Genomic DNA, 19608 nt, shown 5'->3' on the forward strand with positions numbered 1-19608 from the left:
CCCATGGTCCTTTCAGGAACCCCAGCATCCACTAGGACGATAGAGAAAATAAGAATTTACTTACCGATAATTCTATTTCTCGGAGTCCGTAGTGGATGCTGGGCGCCCATCCCAAGTGCGGATTATCTGCATTACTTGTACATAGTTACAAAAATCGGGTTATTATTTGTTATGAGCCATCTTTTCAGAGGCTCCGCTGTTATCATACTGTTAACTGGGTTCAGATCACAGGTTGTACAGTGTGATTGGTGTGGCTGGTATGAGTCTTACCCGGGATTCATAAATCCTTCCTTATTGTGTACGCTCGTCCGGGCACAGTATCCTAACTGAGGCTTGGAGGAGGGTCATAGGGGGAGGAGCCAGTGCACACCACCTGATCCTAAAGCTTTACTTTTTGTGCCCTGTCTCCTGCGGAGCCGCTATTCCCATGGTCCTTTCAGGAACCCCAGCATCCACTACGGACTCCGAGAAATAGAATTATCGGTAAGTAAATTCTTATTTTATCCCCAGTGGCCCAGATAATGTCAAGCAATCCAGCTTGTTGGGTAGCCACTATGACACAAAGTTCTTTTATTTAACGGACTCCAAAAGATCAATAAGCCTCGGGCTGTTACGTTGGTTTCTCTTTTCTAGGTCTTCACATTTTTCTTGCACAGAGCCAATAGTGTTTTTTAATTAGACAACCTAAGTTTTGAGTAGTTCCTTTAATGTTACTCCTGTTTCAACTTTTGTTATACAAAATAACACTGTAACAATATGTACAGTGCATCCGGAAAGTATTCACAGCGCGTCACTTTTTCCACATTTTGTTGTTACAGCCTTATTCCAAACTGGAATAAATTCGTTTTTCACTCAAAATTCTACACACAATGGGGGTCATTCAGAGTTGCTCGCTAGCTACTTTTAGCAGCCGTGCAAATGCATTGTATTTTCGCTTTGCAGAAGTACAAACACCTGTGCAGCAGAGCGCCTGCAAAAAAAAATTGTGCAAAACAAGACCAGCACTGGACTTACTCTTCGTGTGCATTGATTCTAACGTTGGAGGGTTGGCTTTTGACGTCACACACTCACCCAGCCATACCTGCGTTTCATCCAGGATGTCTCTGTACATGGCTGCATTCATCTTTCCCTCTATCCTTACTAGTCTCCCAGTTCCTGCCGCTGAAAAATATCCTCACAGCATGATGCTGCCACCACCATGCTACACTGTAAGGATGGTATTGTCCCGGTGATGAGTGGTGCCTGGTTTCCTCCAAACATAACGCCAGGCATTCACACCAAAGAGTTCAATCTTTGTCTCATCAGACCAGAGATTTCTCTAACGTCCTAAGTGGATGCTGGGGACTCCGTAAGGACCATGGGGGGGATAGCGGCTCCGCAGGAGACTGGGCACATCTAAAGAAAGCTTTAGGACTATCTGGTGTGCACTGGCTCCTCCCCCTATGACCCTCCTCCAAGCCTCAGTTAGATCTCTGTGCCCGAACGAGAAGGGTGCACACTAGGGGCTCTCCTGAGCTTCTTAGTGAAAGTTTTAGTTTTAGGTTTTTTATTTTCAGTGAGACCTGCTGGCAACAGGCTCACTGCATCGAGGGACTAAGGGGAGAAGAAGCGAACTCACCTGCGTGCAGAGTGGATTGGGCTTCTTAGGCTACTGGACATTAGCTCCAGAGGGACGATCACAGGCCCAGCTTGGATGGGTCCCAGAGCCGCGCCGCCGGCCCCCTTACAGAGCCAGAAGGCAGAAGAGGTCCGGAAAATCGGCGGCAGAAGACGTCCTGTCTTCAACAAGGTAGCGTACAGCACTGCAGCTGTGCGCCATTGCTCTCAGCACACTTCACACTTCGGTCACTGAGGGTGCAGGGCGCTGGGGGGGGCGCCCTGAGACGCAATAAAAACACTTTGGATGGCAAAAAATGCATCACATATAGCTCCTGGGCTATATGGATGCATTTAACCCCTGCCAGAATACATAGAAAAACGGGAGATAAGGCCGCCGATAAGGGGGCGGAGCCTATCTCCTCAGCACACTGGCGCCATTTTCCCTCACAGCTCCGTTGGAGGGAAGCTCCCTGGCTCTCCCCTGCAGTCACTACACTACAGAAAGGGTTAAAAAAGAGAGGGGGGCACTAATTAGGCGCAGTATTAACTATACAGCAGCTATAAGGGGAAAAACACTTATATAAGGTTATCCCTGTATATATATAGCGCTCTGGTGTGTGCTGGCAAACTCTCCCTCTGTTTCCCCAAAGGGCTAGTGGGGTCCTGTCCTCTATCAGAGCATTCCCTGTGTGTGTGCTGTATGTCGGTACTTTTGTGTCGACATGTATGAGGAGAAAAATGATGTGGAGACGGAGCAGATTGCCTGTAATAGTGATGTCACCCCCTAGGGGGTCGACACCTGAGTGGATGAACTGTTGGAAGGAATTACGTGACAGTGTCAGCTCTGTATAAAAGACAGTGGTTGACATGAGACAGCCGGCTACTCAGCTTGTGCCTGTCCAGACGTCTCATAGGCCGTCAGGGGCTCTAAAGCGCCCGTTACCTCAGATGGCAGATATAGACGCCGACACGTATACTGACTCCAGTGTCGACGGTGAAGAGACGAATGTGACTTCCAGTAGGGCCACACGTTACATGATTGAGGCAATGAAAAATGTTTTACACATTTCTGATAATACGAGTACCACCAAAAAAGGGGTATTATGTTCGGTGAGAAAAAACTACCTGTAGTTTTCCTGAATCTGAGAAATTAAATGAGGTGTGTGATGATGCGTGGGTTTCCCCCGATAACAACTGATAATTTCTAAAATTTTATTGGCATTATATCCTTTCCCGCCAGAGGTTAGGGTGCGTTGGGAAACACCCCCTAGGGTGGATAAAGCGCTCACATGCTTGTAAGGGCTCTACCTTCGCCTGAGATGGCCGCCCTTAAGGATCCTGCTGATAGAAAGCAGGAGGGTATCCTAAAAGGTATTTACACACATACTGGTGCTATACTGCGACCAGCAATCGCCTCAGCCTGGATGTGCAGTGCTGGGTTGGCGTGGTCGGATTCCCTGACTGAAAATATTGATACCCTAGATAGGGACAGTATATTTTTGCCTATAGAGCATTTAAAAGATGCATTTCTATATATGCGTGATGCACAGCGGAATATTTGCCGACTGGCATCAAGTCTAAGCGCGTTGTCCATTTCTACCAGAGAGTGTTATGGACACGTCAGTGGTCAGGTGATGCGTATTCCAAACGGCATTTGGAAGTATTGCTTTATTAAGGGGAGGAGTTATTTGGGGTCGGTCTTTCAGACCTGGTGGCCACGGCAACAGCTGGGAATTCCACGTTTGTACCCCAGGTCGCCTCTCAACATGAGAAGACGCCGTATTATCAGGCGCAGTCTTTTCGTGGACAAGCGGGCAAAAGGTTCCTCATTTCTGCCCCGTGACAGAGGGAGAGGAAAAAGGCTGCAGAAATCAGCCAGTTCCCAGGAACAGAAACCCTCTCCCGCCTCTGCCAAGCCCTCAGTATACGCTGGGGCTTTACAAGCAGAATCAGGCACGGTGGGGGGCCCGTCTCAATGAATTTCAGCGCGCAGTGGGCTCACTCGCAAGTAGTCCCCTGGATCCTTCAGGTGATATCTCAGGGGTACAAATTAGAATTCGAGACGTCTCCCCCTCGCCGTTTCCTAAAGTCGGCTTTACCGATGTCTCCTTCTGACAGGGAGACAGTTTTGGAAGCCATTCACAAGCTGTATTCCCAGCAGGTGATAATCAAGATACCCCTCCTGCAACAGGGAACGGGGTATTATTCCACACTGTTGTGGTACCGAAGCCGGACGGCTCGGTGAGACCGATTCTAAATCTAAAATCTTTGAACACTTACATACAGAGGTTCAAATTCAAGATTGAGTCACTCAGAGCAGTGATTGCGAACCTGGAAGAAGGGGACTACATGATGTCTCGGGACATCAAGGATGCTTACCTTCATGTCAAAATTTACCCTTCTCACCAAGGGTACCTCAGGTTTATGGTACAGAACTGTCACTATCAGTTCAGACGCTGCCGTATGGATGGTCCACGGCACCCCGGGTCTTTACCAAGGTAATGGCCGAAATGATGATATTCCTTCGAAGGAAGTGAATTTTAGTTATCCCTTACTTGGACAATTCCCTGATAAGGGTAAGATCCAGGGAACAGTTGGAGGTCTGTGTAGCACTATCTCAGGTAGTGTTGCGGCAGCACGATTGGATTCTCATTATTCCAAAATCGCACCTGGTTCCGACGACGTGTCTTCTGTTCCTAGGGATGATCCTGGACACAGTCCAGAAAAAGGTGTTTCTCCCGGAGGAGAAAGCCAGGGAGTTATCCGAGCTAGTCAGGAACCTCCTAAAACCGAGCCAAGTCTCAGTGCATCAATGCACAAGGGTTCTGGGTAAAATGGTGGCTTCCTACGAAGCAATCCCATTCGGCAGATTCCACGCAAGAACTTTCCAGTGGGACCTGCTGGACAAATGGTCCGGGTCGCATCTTCAGATGCATCAGCGGATAACCCTGTCACCAAGGACAAGGGTGTCCCTCCTGTGGTGGTTGCAGAGTGCTCATCTTCTAGAGGGCCGCAGATTAGGCATTCAGGACTGGGTCCTGGTGACCACGGATGCCAGCCTGCGAGGCTGGGGAGCAGTCACACAGGGAAGGAATATCCAGGGCTTATGGTCAAGCCTGGAGACATCACTTCACATAAATATCCTGAAGCTAAGGGCCATTTACAATGCTCTAAGCTTAGCAAGACCTCTGCTTCAAGGTCAGCCGGTGTTGATCCAGTCGGACAACATCACGGCAGTCACCCACGTAAACAGACAGGGTGGCACAAGAAGCAGGAGGGCAATGGCAGAAGCTGCAAGGATTCTTCGCTGGGCGGAAAATCATGTGATAGCACTGTCAGCAGTATTCATTCCGGGAGTGGACAACTGGGAAGCAGACTTCCTCAGCACGACCTCCACCCGGGAGAGTGGGGACTTCACCCAGAAGTCTTCCACATGATTAAAAACTCGACAGGTATTGCGCCAGGTCCAGGGACCCTCAGGCAATAAGCTGTAGACGCTCTGGTAACACCGTGGGTGTACCAGTCAGGGTATGTGTTCCCTCCTCTGCCTCTCATACCCAAGGTACTGAGATTGATAAGATGGAGAGGAGTAAGCACTATATTCGTGGTTCCGGATTGGCCAAGAAGGACTTGGTAACCGGAACTTCAAGAGATGCTCACGGAGGATCCGTGGCCTCTACCTCTAAGAAGGGACCTGCTCCAGCAAGGACCCTGTCTGTTCCAAGACTTACCGCGGCTGCGTTTGACGGCATGGCGGTTGAACGCCGGATCCTGAAGGAAAAAAGGCATTCCGGATGAAGTCATCCCTATCCTGATCAAAGCCAGGAAGGATGTAACCGCAAAAACATTATCACCGCAATTGGCGAAAATATGTTGCGTGGTGCGAGGCCAGTAAGGCCCGACGGAGGAAATTCAACTGGGTCGATTCCTACATTTCCTGCAAACAGGAGTGTCTATGGGCCTGAAATTGGGGTCCATTAAGGTTCAAATTTCGGCCCTGTCAATTTTCTTCCAAAAAGAACTAGCTTCAGTCCCTGAAGTTCAGACGTTTGTAAAAGGGGTACTGCATATACAGCCTCCTTTTGTGCCTCCAGTGGCACTTTGGGATCTCAATGTAGTTTTGGGTTCCAAAAGTCACATTGGTTTGAACCACTTAAATCTGTGGAGTTAAAATATCTCACATGAAAAGTGGTCATGCTGTTGGCCCTGGCCTGGGCCAGGCGCGTGTCAGAATTGGCGACTTTATCCTGAAAAAGCCCTTATCTGATTTTCCATTCGGACAGGGCGGAATTGAGGACTCGTCCTCAGTTTCTCCCCAAGGTGGTTTCAGCGTTTCACCTGAACCAACCTATTGGTGGTGCCTGCGGCTACTAGGGACTTGGAGGCCTCCAAGTTGCTAGACGTTGTCAGTGCCCTGAAAATATATGTTTCCAGGACGGCTGGAGTCAGGAAATCTGACTCGCTGTTTATCCTGTATGCACCCAACAAGCTGGGTGCTCCTGCTTCTAAGCAGACTATTGCTCGTTGGATTTGTAGTACAATTCAGCTTGCACATTCTGTGGCAGGCCTGCCACAGCCAAAAATCTGTAAATGCCCACTCCACAAGGAAGGTGGGCTCATCTTGGGCGGCTGCCCGAGGGGTCTCGGCTTTACAACTTTGCCGAGCAGCTACTTGGTCAGGAGCAAATACGTTTGTAAAATTCTACAAAATTGATATCCTGGCTGAGGAGGACCTGGAGTTCTCTCATTTGGTGCTGCAGAGTCATCCGCACTCTCCCGCCCGTTTGGGAGCTTTGGTATAATCCCCATGGTCCTTACGGAGTCCCCAGCATCCACTTAGGACGTTAGAGAAAATAAGAATTTACTTACCGATAATTCTATTTCTCATAGTCCGTAGTGGATGCTGGGCGCCCATCCCAAGTGCGGATTGTCTGCAATACTTGTACATAGTTATTGTTACAAAAATCGGGTTATTATTGTTGTGAGCCATCTTTCAGAGGCTCCTCTGTTATCATGCTGTTAACTGGGTTCAGATCACAGGTTATACGGTGTGATTGGTGTGGCTGGTATGAGTCTTACCCGGGATTCAAAATCCTTCCTTATTGTGTACGCTCGTCCGGGCACAGTATCCTAACTGAGGCTTGGAGGAGGGTCATAGGGGGAGGAGCCAGTGCACACCAGATAGTCCTAAAGCTTTCTTTAGATGTGCCCAGTCTCCTGCGGAGCCGCTATCCCCCCCATGGTCCTTACGGAGTCCCCAGCATCCACTACGGACTATGAGAAATAGAATTATCGGTAAGTAAATTCTTATTTTTTGTTTCTCATAGTCTGAGAGTCCTTCAGGTGCATTTTGGCAAACTCCAGGTGGGCTGCCATGTGCTTTATACTAAGGAGTGGCTTCCGTCTGGCCACTCTACCATACAGGCCTGATTGGTGGATTGCTGCAGAGATGGTTGTCCTTCTTGAAGGTTCTCCTCTCTGCACAGAGGAATGCTGTAGCTCTGACAGAGTGACCATCGGGTTACCTCCCTGACTAGGGTCCCTTTTCCCCCCATCGCTCAGTTTAGACAGCCGGCCAGCTCTAGGAAGAGTCCTGGTTGTTCCGAACTTCTTTCATTTACGAATGTTGGAAGCCACTGTGCTCATTGGGACCTTCAAAGCAGTAGATATTTTCCTGTACCCTTCCCCAGATTTGTGCCTCGAGACAATCCTGTCTCAGAGGTCTACAGACAATTCCTTTGACTTCATGCTTGGTTTGTGCACTATCAAGTGTGGGACCTTATATAGACAGGTGTGTGCCTTCCAAATCATGTCCAATCAACTGAATTTACCACAGGGGGACTCCAATTAAGCTGTAGGAACATCTCAAGGATTATCAGTGGGAACCGGATGCACCTGAGCTCAAATTGAGCTTCATGGCAAAGGCTGTGAATACTTATGTACATGTGATTTCTTAATTTTTAATAAATTTGCTAAAATCTCAAACTTTTTTTCACGTTGTCATTATGGGGTATTGTGTGTAGAATGTGGATGGAAAAAATTAATTTATTCCATTTTGGAATAAGGCTGTGACATAGCAAAATGTGGAAAAAATGAGGTGCTGTGATTGCTTTCCAGATGCACTGTATACTGTGATGTTAACAGGGAGATTTATCAAGCCTTGAAGAGAGAATAGTTTCCCAAAACTACTAATCCGTGTCATTGACCATAGCCTGTGCTAGATAAATGACAGACAGCAGCTAATTGGATGCTGTGTTCAACTTCTCTACTTTATCTCTCTCCAAGGCTTGATACGTCTCACTTTTGTCTCCACTTTATCTCTTTCCTTTCTCATTTTCTATGCCGTATTACCTTATCAATGATAAAGAACGGGCTGCTACAGTTGCTATTGGGGAACACTTCAGGTTTAAAACTGACAATCATCTTCCTCCTTTCATTTCTGAGTCAGGTAAGTTGCGATATGTCTTCTGGCTTTGGCACTGCTGCTTACAGCAATAGAGTACTTTTATTGATGTTTGTAAAGAAACACCAAACACACCCACCCCACTTTAATGCAGTTTGTTGCTATGAAAGCTGTAGGAGTATCCCCTCATCTTCAATATATACTGTATGTGTTATGTCCATGCTATTTGCTGCTTCACACACACTAAAATCGCACTGGAAATTGTTTGATTAAGAACAGTTTTGCCGCAAAAAGTATAAGGTTTATTGGGGTCTGGTTTATAACTAGATACATGCATTGAACAAGGGAGCAGTAGGGAAATTCTCCTTTTGTATTAGCTGTATACAGTACATAGAATGAGGGAGAAGTATGAAAGGTCTCCTGTTAAGTTAGGAAATATTCCCTTCTGCTTTCATTCTGTGTATAAAGCTAGCAAAAAAGGGGACCTCCCTTTAATGCTCCCTAGTTTTATATGCACAGCCAGTATAAAAGGTGACATTTCCTGCAGCTTTTATGCTAGCTGTGTCCATAAAACGAGGCAGCAGAAGAGGAAGGTCTCCTTTTTATAGTAGTGGGTTGCACAGAAAACATTTTTAGTAATAGGTAGATAAGCCTTCACACAGCCAGCAGTTGTGTTATCTGAATAGAGGGCGCTAAAATTGCATTTTGTTACGAACCATAAAATGAAGGCTGCCATTTTGTGGCTTCCTTGAAAGAAGGAACACATTTGACTAATTACATGTTTGGGAGCAAATGGTCAATTGTCATTTGCTCCCATATATTACCAGATTTTCGTTCCAGCTAGAAAGATTGGACTGATAATTATATAGGGATAATATAGATAATTATATTCAATAAGAGTCGGAAGCTGCCGTCTTGTCGGAAAGACGGCAGCTTCCGACTGATTTAGGTCTGAAGGGTTCAGACCTATTCAATAGGGGCTGTTTTTTCTGACTAGTCACAAAACATGTGGATCGGTGGAATAGCCGCGGATCCACGTGCTTTTGTTGGAAACGCGGCCAAATGAGACAGGTTTTGGCTCCGTTTCAAGCAATCTCAATCCGACTTTAAAAAAAGTTGAATTTAGGACCGGAGCGAGGGAGGAAGAGAGAGTTCTTACCTGTGGACAGGTACCTATGACTGGCTTACTCCCGGCCAGGCTTCTCTCTCCCGGCAGCGCTCCCCAGCCGGCACTGGGCTACACGGCTCCCTGTGATCTCACACACACGGAGCTGCTGACAGCAGCAGCACAGCGATCCCCGGCCGGCACTGGGCTACATGGCTCCCTCCAGCAGCTCTCTGTGATGTCACACATGGGGAGCTGCTGACAGCAGCACCAAGGTGCTCCCTGGCCGGCACTGGGCTACATGGCTCCCTCCAGCAGCTCTCTGTGATGTCAAACATGGGGAGCTGCTGACAGCAGCACCAAGGTGCTCCCTGGCCAGCACTGGGCTACATGGCTCCCTCCAGCAGCTCCCTGTGATCTCACACATGAGGAGCTGCTGACAGCAGCAGCACGGATGGGGCACCAGGAACAGCCAATTCAGACAGTCTGATTTGGCCGCTCATTGAATAGGGCTTGTCGGATCCATTCCGACAAATGCATGTCGGAATGGATCCGACTCTTATTGAATACACCTCATAGTGTGACTACAGATTCAAACACATGAAGAAATGTGGCATAATTAGAGGACATTAGGCGGGTGTTCATGATGTAATCCATTTCTAGCAAATTGAGAGACTCCAGTCCTGATTATGGGTTCTCACAAAATGGTGTCCTTCCTTTGTGTATAGACCAGTGGTTCTCAACCTCAACCTTAAGGTTTTCCCAACAGCTCATATTTTGAGGATTCTGTCTGTGGAAGCAGGTGCTGGGTTGGGGGTTTAGCTGGGCTGACCTATCAGTGATCGGCAGCATGGCAGGAACTGTGGTGGAGGAAACCAGGAAGAAGAGGGACCATTCTCTTCCTGCAGCTGCACAGTGGGCTTACTGAAGGGTTGCTTCAGATGCGATATGCCAGGCAAATGGTTAAAAACGCCCACAAAACATGAACTGTTGGGGATACTTGGGGACTACAGCTGAGGACCCCTGATTCATTTAAAAACCCACAGAAAGTATGTGTGAGAGACCAATGATCTCTTGTTTACTACTGTTCATTGCATTGTTAAGGTATGATGTGCTCTTTGTTTGCAGAATTCATAAGAAATGTATATACTATAACTGAAATAACTAAAAACTGCAGTTTCCGCCCTCTCCTTGCCACAGCATATCTTTTATATGTTTTGAAACAACTCAAGATTCAAAGGAAATAAATGAGAAATTATGTGGAAGTACTAGTAATCTGTTAATCAGTCATTATGACCTTCCACATTGTCATTCTGCACGTATGCCTTTTGTTTTGACAAATTAAGGGATTATAAAATGGAAACAAATACCTATTTAAGCACTTAAACATGAATAATGCAACAAGCAATTATTCAAATTTTACAGTGTGTTTGATAATACCATGCAGTACAATGATTGTGTTTTTTTGCGGCCCACGGTTGGTACTCAGAGATTTTCTATACACAGCATTGTTTCTTAACTTTCCCATTTCCCTCTGCTGTCCACATGGTTTGAGTATTTGTTACCCACATTTTATAAATTATAAACTTTTCTCACCTTATAGCCTTGGTAACAGTCATAAAAATGAAAGGCCGTTTCCTCAGCGCTAATAAAAATGTTTCTTAATACAAAATAAAAAACAAATCTCCCATGTACAAAAAATATAATTAAAAAAATTAATAAAAAAAAACATTCGGAATACAGCATCTAGTTCCAAATAGTAAATTAGCAAAAAAAATGCAATCTAAGCACAATATAAAACGAAAATGTGTGGAACTACGCTAATAAAAGATATATTAATAAAGCATATATAGCACCGGTAGTGCAGTAAGTGACTAGACACATTCTTAAGAATAATAATATAAATTGTAAAAAACAAACACAATATAATATATATGTATGTTCTTAAAAGATAATTTCACATATATAGTCCCTAAAAAGTTAATCACGCTGAATAAAATATATAAGAGAGAGGCTCACAGGATTGTCCAGTTCAAAGTTCCAATATCCAATGAGGAGGAGGATATAAAGGGCTGCTGCACCCCGGGTGGTTGCAGTGGCGGTAACCAATGGGTGTCACTCAACACCCAGCACAGTATCAACAACAATAAGAGTGGATAACATTTCTGCGCACACCCTAAACACACTATACTAAAAACATAAAAGGATGGTTTTACATCAAACTCATGTAATACTGTATAATGAAATGTGGTGGAGAAGTCTCTCAATGTTCAGTTATATTGGATGATCCTCACTAGTAATGGCTGTGCCTCTTGGGGTCCAACATCCCCCAAAGGAAAAAAAACGAACTGATCGGGCAGTATGTAATTTCCTCTGCCATTTCTTTATAATATCCTCTTATGTGGGGCTCTCAAAATTGGAATAGAGAAAGCACTTGTGCCATGCTCGCGTAAAGATGTGGATTTATCCTCTTATAACGGTATCTTTAGGTTTGCGTCTTGTGACCCTGGGTGGAAATGGATCTCTCAAACCCTCCGGAGAAGGAACACAAAATTGGGGGGGGGGGGGGGGGGGGGCGGGGAGATGACCAATCGTGTAGTGGGTTCTGAGCAAATAGGTTCTCCCTATAAGTGATAATCCTTCCCCTTTAGTATGGAATAGTGTGCGTACCGTATTCACATCTGTTCTTGTTGTTAAGACGCACATAAAGGTATCTTTATTCCAGTCTCCCTTTCCCCTATGGAGTGTTTACCATCCCATGTTCACAAAGTCAGGTCTTTAGAATAAATGCTTAAGAAAGGTATAAAAGTGGGGCATACCCAACTCACATTGAGGAGCGTCAAGATGTGTCCGTCGCAGTTTCTTTCTGGCCCTCTTATTCCTATTGGCCCCAATTAATTTCCTCCAAACCTCTCATGAGGTCAAGAATGTATGTAAAACATGGGGATCTCATCAGGAAAAAGGTGTATAAAAAACTTTTAATTTAAATAAAAATGTATATCAGAACCTTAGCCGAGGTGGAACCCATGAACTTCCTGTGGAAGTGGCACAATCCTCGATTACTGCAATGCGTTCCACCTTAGCCGTGGTGGAACATATGGACTTTTGGCGGAAGTGGCCCAGAGAGTGGTGTGGATCTGGGCAGCAGTCTCGTGTGCGTAAGTCGTGGCCTAGGGGGCGGTGTGTTCCAAACTAATGTTATGGCGTATGCAAATTAGGGAAGTGATGTGGGCCGGAGGTGGAAGAATAGCGTTCCACCGGCTTGATTACAGGGAACTTGCATTCCAATACTAAAAAAGAACACCACATTCTTGATCAGCACAATATTAAACAAGTGAGTGGAGATAAACCCGCGTTCCAATACTATGATGAAACCATGACTAAAGATAAACACCATAATATTAAACCGGTAGTAAGTGGTGATGAAAAGAATAAATGCTCCTACATGGATATAATAGTGATTGTACTATATAATACTTTTCACTTCTTATAACTGCATCAAGTAGAGACTAGGTTACTAATCCTTAATGAGAGAGGGAAGATGGAAATATTACATATAAGTCTTTCTCTACTTGCAGTGTCTGTAGTGCAACTGACCTGACTCCCCGCCAGGTCCCTTCAACAGGTCCATGGTAAAGAGTAACCCCCATCCCTTTTACCTCTCAGCTCCCATGGGTATATTTACTAGGCAGTGGATCTTCAAAACACCTGACTTTTGCCTGCCAGATTTCAGAGGGTAATAATGTTACATGATTTTTTTTTTTTTACAATTTTTCTTTTCAAATACGGCAGACAAAATTTGATAAAAATGAAGAGTTTTAAAAACCCATTACTTACTTCTAGGGTATATGAACTTACAGAAGTTCATATACCCTAGAATTATCTCAATACAGCTTCTTTCCTGGCCTCATTACACTACATTTAAATCTATTGGTGCAAGAAGAACTCTCATTGGGCAGTACATCTTTACTACTTATTACTTGTATGAACTAAAAAGCAATTTGAAGCTTTTGTGAAAAGAATGGAGAGAGAAACTACAGGTTCACCATCTACATTCTACAAAGGTTCTTGTCATGTTTGTATTTGATTGTGGATCCAAATTCGAGCCTCTGGCTGGATCGGGTTCTTTAGTAGATGTTTTGGAAGCTGGGCGGTATAATGTTGTAGTGCTAACTCTAGGATTATTTTAGGGCAGGAGGGTGCTGATCATTGCGGGGGGCACATTTTAATTTTAAAGGGCACATTTTTGATGTGACACTTTGCGCACAAAGCATAGTGCATATGTTTATAGTTTTTATACATATTTCTCTTACGTCCTAGAGGATGCTGGGGTTCCATTTAGTACCATGGGGTATCGACGGGTCCCTTGGGAGCCACTGGCACTTTTAGAGTTTAATACTGTGGGCTGGCCCCCTCCAGCAGCTCTGTCAAGGCTGCGCTCCAGCAGGCTCAGAAACACTGTGTAGCCGTGTGAGAGGTGTCCTGGGCCAGCGCAATTCACCCTAAACTGGTCACTAGGCTAACAGGGGCTAATCCCTGCTGTTAGCGACAAACCCCTCAGGCCAGTATAAACAACTTAGTGCGGGAAGCTGCGTGCCATTGCAAGGGGTGGGGCTTCCTCTCAGAGCAGATCCAGCACTCACCAGCGCCATTTTCTACCTGCAGATCATGAGAAAGAGACGCTGACAGGAAGCGCTGCCCTCTAGATAACTCCAGCAATACCTCTGCAGGACCAGGGTGTTATGGACAAGGGGGGAGTGTGATTATAGTACTAGTTACCCTATTAAGGTTAATTTGTCAGCGCCAGGCTTTTATCATAATTGCCTACAGGAGCGCTGTGTGGCTGGCTCCTTATACTCTGTGGCTCTCTGAAGGTACTGTGTCTGACATTTTCCTGTGTGTGTGTGTGTATCCACTTTACCATGTCCAAGGACTCTGTGTCCTGTGCTGCAGAATGTGTATCTTCTCCTGAGGAGTCTATCCCATGTACTCAGGACTGCAATGTGCTTTCCCAGCCTTCGGAATCCGAACCGCCATGGGTGGATTCTTTAAGGGGAATGATATTCCAGATTTCAACAAGGATGTCACATACTGAGAAAGAGACGCGGTTTTTGAGAACATCTGTAGAGGATTTGAAGTATTCAGATCCCGCTACTTCCTCAAAAAAAAAAAAAACACCTACGTATCCGAAAAAACGTACGTTTGCCCAGATAATGCAAGTTGACACTGATACCAACTCTGATACAGGGGACGGTGATGGGGATATGCAGTGGGGAGATGCATGACTTGCTAGAGGGGTGCAGCTAATGATTGTGAAGCCATTAGGGAGGTTTTACATATTTCTGAGAAGGTACCTGAGCAGGAGGAGGAATCATACTTTACCAAAAGTGGAAACACCCACCTATAGTAGACGCTTCTGTATCTAGGTTGTCTAAAAAAGTGGTTTTACCTATCCCTGGTTCAACTGCCTTAAGGGGGTCATTCCGAGTTGATCGCTAGCTGCATTTGTTCGCAGCGCAGCGATCAGGCTAAAAAACGGCCGTTCTGCGCATGCGGCGCAACGTACGGGCACAACGAACGATGTTGTTTTGCACAGGGTCTAGTGATGCATTTTAGTCGCACTGCTTGCCGCAGAATGATTGACATGAAGTGTGCGTTTTTGGGTGGCAACTGACCGTTTTCAGGGTGTGTGCGGAAAAACGCAAGCGTGGCTGGGCGGGTTTGTGACGTCAAATCCGGAACTGAATAGTCTGAAGTGATCGCAAGCGCTGAGTAGGTTTTGAGCTACTCTAAAACGCTACAAAAAATTTTTGTAGCCGCTCTGCGATACAACCGTTCGCACTTCTGCTAAGCTAAAATACACTCCCAGTGGGCGGCGGCATAGCGTTTGTACGGCTGCTAAAAACTGCTAGCGAGCTAGCAACTCGGAATGACTCCCTAAAAGAGCCGTCTGACCGAATTGTAAAGCGCAACGGAATTTGCTGCGCTATATAAGAAACTGTTATAAATAAATAATGACTGAGACTATGCTCAAAACACTATACACAGCTACGGGCGTGGCTTTAAGGCCCACTATTGCTTGTGCGTGGATTTCTAAGGCCATAGTAAAGTGATCAGGCACATTACTAGAGGACTTAGATACTATGGATAGGAGTGACATTGAATTGTTTTTACATCACATACAGGATTCTGCAGGTTTCATGGTGGAGGCCATGAAGGACCTTGGCATGCTGAATGCAAGGGCTACTTCCATGGCGGTCTCGGCGCGCAGAGGACTCTGGCTACGCCAATGGACGGCGGATGCAGAATCCAAGAAAAGTGTGGAGAACCTACCCTTCACAGGTCAGGCTCTGTTTGGGGACGCATTGAATGCGTGGATCTCCACGGCAACTGCGGGTAAGTCAACCTTTCTTCCCTCAGCAACACCACCGACTAGGAAACCTTATCCTACGTCTACACTGCAGTCCTTTTGGACCGCAAAAGTTAAGAAGTCCAAACCCCCTTCCACTTTCTTTAGGGGTGGTCGGGAAAAATCCAGAAAACCTGCACCAACAGGTTCTCAGGAACAGAGACCTGGTTCTGCTTCCTCAAAATCTTCAGCATGACAGCCTGGAGATCAGGCAGGTGGAAGCGACTCTACAAAATTTCAGTCACATTTGGGCGTCTTCATGCCCAGACCCCTGGGTAAGAGAGATTGTTGCCCAGGGGTACAGACTGGAGTTTCAAGAACTCCCACCTCACAGATTCTTCAAATCAGGCTTACCAGCTTCGCTGACAGAAAGTGCTATCTTACAGGAAGCCATTAAAAAATTGGTTCAAACAAATGTTATTGTTCACCATCACCTACGACACAAGGGTTATTACTCAAACCTGTTTGTGGTACCGTAACCGGACGGTTCGGTAAGGCCGATATTAAACCTAAAGTCATTGAACCCATACTTGAGGGAATTCAAATTCAAGATGGAGTGTCTGAGAACGCTGATCTCTGGTCTGGAGGAGGGGGAATTCCTAGTATCCCTGGATATCAAGGATGCGTACCTTCAAATTCCGATATGGCCGCCTCACCAGGCTTATCTCTGATTTGCGCTACTGGACAGTCACTATCAGTTCCAGGCACTGCCATTTGGCCTCTCCACAGCACTGAGGGTGTTCACCAAGGTCATGGCACAGATTATGCTGCTCCGCAGCAGGCAGGGAGTGAACATAATTCCATATCTGGACGATCTGGTGATAAAAGCATCTTCCAGGGAGAGGTTGTTGCAGAGTATTGCTCTCTCAACTCTACTACTCCAGGATCATGGGTGGATCCTGAACCTTCCAAAGTCACATTTGGAGCCGACAAGAAGACTGCCCTTCCTGGGGATGATACTCGACAAGGAAGTTCAGAGGGTGTTTCTACCGGTGGAGAAAGCGGCGGTGATCCAATCAATGGTACGAGATGTCCTGAAGCCAGCCTGGGTATCGGTTCATCAGTGCATTCGCCTTCTGGGGAGGATGGTAGCCTCCTACGAGGCTCTACAGTACAGAAGATTCCATGCGAGGTCATTCCAACTGGATCTCCTAGACAAATGGTCGGGATCACATCTTCACATGCACCAGCGAATACGCCTGTCGCCAAAAGCCAGAATTTCACTCCTCTGGTGGCTGCAAACTTCTCACCTACTCGAGGGCTGCAGGTTCGGGATTAAAAATTGGATCCTTCTAACCACGAATGGAATCTCAGAGGTTGGGGCACAGTCACCCTAGGGGAAAACTTCCAAGGAAAGTGGTCAAGTCTTGAATCCATCCTTCTGATAAACATTCTGAAACTAAGGGCCATATACATCGGCCTTCTACGAGCGGCTCATCTTCTGCAAGATCAAGGCATTCTGGTTCAGTCTGACAGTGTAACGGCAGTGTCCTACATAAACTGCCAGGGCGGAATGAAGAGCAGAGCGGCAATGTCAGAGGTAACAAGAATCCTCCTCTGGGCAGAAAAGCACGCAGTCGCGCTGTCAGCAATCTTCATTCTGGGAGCGGACAACTGGGAAGCGGACTTCCTCAGCAGACACGATCTCCATCCAGGAGAATGGGGCCTCCACCCGGAGGTGTTTGCAGAGGTGACTAGCCGATGGGGTGTACCTCAGATAGACATGATGGTCTCTTGCCTCAACAAGAAGACCCACAAGCAGTGGCGGTGGACACACTGGTAACTCCGTGGATGTTCCAGTCAGTGTATGTGTTACCTCCACTTCCACTCATCCCAAGGATTCTCAAACTAATAAAAAGAACAAGAGTTCAGGCGATCCTGATTCCTCTGGACTGGCCAAGAAGGGCTTGGTACGTGGATCTTCTGGAATTACTGCTGGAGGATCCGAGGCCTCTTCCTCTTCGCGAGCCTCTTCCTCTTCGCGAGGACCTTCTTCAACAGGGGCCGTTCGCCTATCAAGACTTACCGCGGCTATGTTTGACGGCATGGAGGTTGAACGCCAGATCTTAGCTCGGAAGGGCATTCCAAACAAGGTCAACCCTACCCTGATACAGGCTAGGAAGGGAGTAACGTCTGAACATTACCATCGGATTTGGAAAATGTATGTGTCTTGGTGTGAATCCAAGAAGTTTACTACGATGGAGTTTCTACTGGGACTGTTTCTCCTCTTTCTGCAAGCAGGTGTGGATGTGGCCTATGCCTAGGCTCCATGAAGGTCCAGATTTCTGTCTTGTCCATTTTCTTCCAGAAACAATTGGCTTCTCTCCCTGAGGTTCAGACATTCTTGAAAGGGGTTCTGCACATCCAACCACCCTGTCACAACTGAGGGCTGAGGCTGTCCTGGGGAGGACTCAGTTGTAGGGGCTGGAGTGCAAGTGAACTGGGATGGTTGGATAGGGTTCTTAGACATGCAGAGGATTAGGCACTGAAGCCCGAAGGCGTGACGAAGACAACGCGGTAAAATAAAGTCTGTTTATTAAACACACAGTTCTGATACACCAAGGCAGTTCAGGTAATTCAAAGGTAGATTGTGCAATGCAAACAACAGGACAGTTCCTTTAGCACAGTGGTAGAAACATGCTGTGGCAATATAGAATGTGTTGGAAATAAAGTCACTGCAAGACCCGGAGATGTAATGTCCGTTGGCCACAACTAACCACTGTAGAGGGAAACAAGCATGTACTGACGAGCAGGTTAAGAAGAACACAGGATAACTGCCGGGGATGCCGGATGGAACCGGACCAGACGGGAAGGTGTAGCAGAACTCACCGATGATGTTAGAGTCCGATGGAGCTGGAGTTTGATGGCAGAACACCGATGGAGCTGGAGATCGATGGCGGAACACCGATGGAGCTGGAAATCGATGGCGGAACACTGATGGAGCTAGAGAGCTGCAAACAACGGGAGTGGAGAGATACCAAACACAGCTGGAAGCGGAACAGAGTCCAACGCTGGAGGCTGAAAGCTGATGTAGGTATCATAGCATATAACCAGGAAGCAGAGCTGGAACACTGCTGAAGTCAGGCTGCACCGCAAGCTAGTAACCGGTGCGGGTCTCTAAGTGGAGCTGAATCACAGGAATTGAACACAGGAGCTGGATTGCCTGGAGACTTGAACTGTAGATTCCACAAACAGGAGAGACATGTGTACAAGGATTGATAAACAAAGCACTGACGATTAGGCAGCCTTGATGCAGGATATTTATACCAGCTGGGAAGCAGGTATTGGCTGGGTAATCAGGCAGAGTCCAGAGTGCAGCTGCTGGGTAATCAGGCAGAATCCAGAGTGCAGCTAATGGGCTGTAAAGCAACATGTGATGAATCCAAACATGGCTGCGCCCATGTTTGAATCTGGAGGGAAAGTCTGTTTGAACTTTAGCATGTGAGAGACTGAGGCCATGTTACACAGCGTTCTGCACGCAGACAGCACAGGTGGAATCCAGGCTTGGATTGCTGGGCCAGTCTCAGGAGACACTTGGAAGGTAAGAAATGGTGATGAATTACCCGGATCGTGACACACCCTTTGTGCCTCCTACGGCACCTTGGGATCTTAATGTGGTACTGCAGTTCCTGCAATCGGATTGGTTCGAGCCCTTACAGGAGGTGGATGTCACGTTTCTTATTTGGAAGGCGGTCACACTGTTAGCATTAGCATCTGCTAGACGTGTCGTAATTGGGGGCATTGCTATGCAAGAGCCCCTACTTGATTTTCCATGAGGATGGAGCTGAGCTCAGAACGTGGCAGCAATTTCTTCCAAAGGTTGTGTCAGCTTTTCATATCAACCAACCTATTGTGGTGCCAGTCGCTACTGACTCCTCAGTTACCTCAAAGGCCTTGAATGTTGTGAGGGCTTTGAAAATTTATGTGAAGAGAACTTCTCGTCACAGGAAGTCGGACGCGCTATTTGTCCTTTATGATCCCAACAAGATTGGGTGTCCTGTTTCTATGCAGATGATTTCTCGCTGGATCAGGCTTAATATCCAGCATGCTTATTCTACGGCAGGCTTGCCATGTCCAAAATATGTTAAGGCC

General features: G+C 46.5%; 1 protein-coding gene across 3 annotated transcripts in view; it reads left to right on the plus strand.

Moving 5' to 3' along the window:
* RTEL1 (regulator of telomere elongation helicase 1) overlaps nt 1–19608 on the plus strand; it is a 435638-nt gene that overhangs the window by 359192 nt on the left and 56838 nt on the right. For 2 of the 3 annotated variants that reach the window (XM_063959152.1, XM_063959154.1), the window contains one exon: nt 7967–8047. The exons of the other annotated variant lie outside the window; for it this stretch is intronic. In XM_063959152.1, coding sequence (XP_063815222.1) covers nt 7967–8047 — 81 coding nt within the window. The remainder of the gene's footprint in view (nt 1–7966; nt 8048–19608) is intronic. 3 annotated transcript variants of the gene reach the window in all.

The sequence above is a fragment of the Pseudophryne corroboree genome, chromosome 3 (assembly GCF_028390025.1).
Source record: "Pseudophryne corroboree isolate aPseCor3 chromosome 3, aPseCor3.hap2, whole genome shotgun sequence".
Lineage (NCBI taxonomy): Eukaryota > Metazoa > Chordata > Amphibia > Anura > Myobatrachidae > Pseudophryne > Pseudophryne corroboree.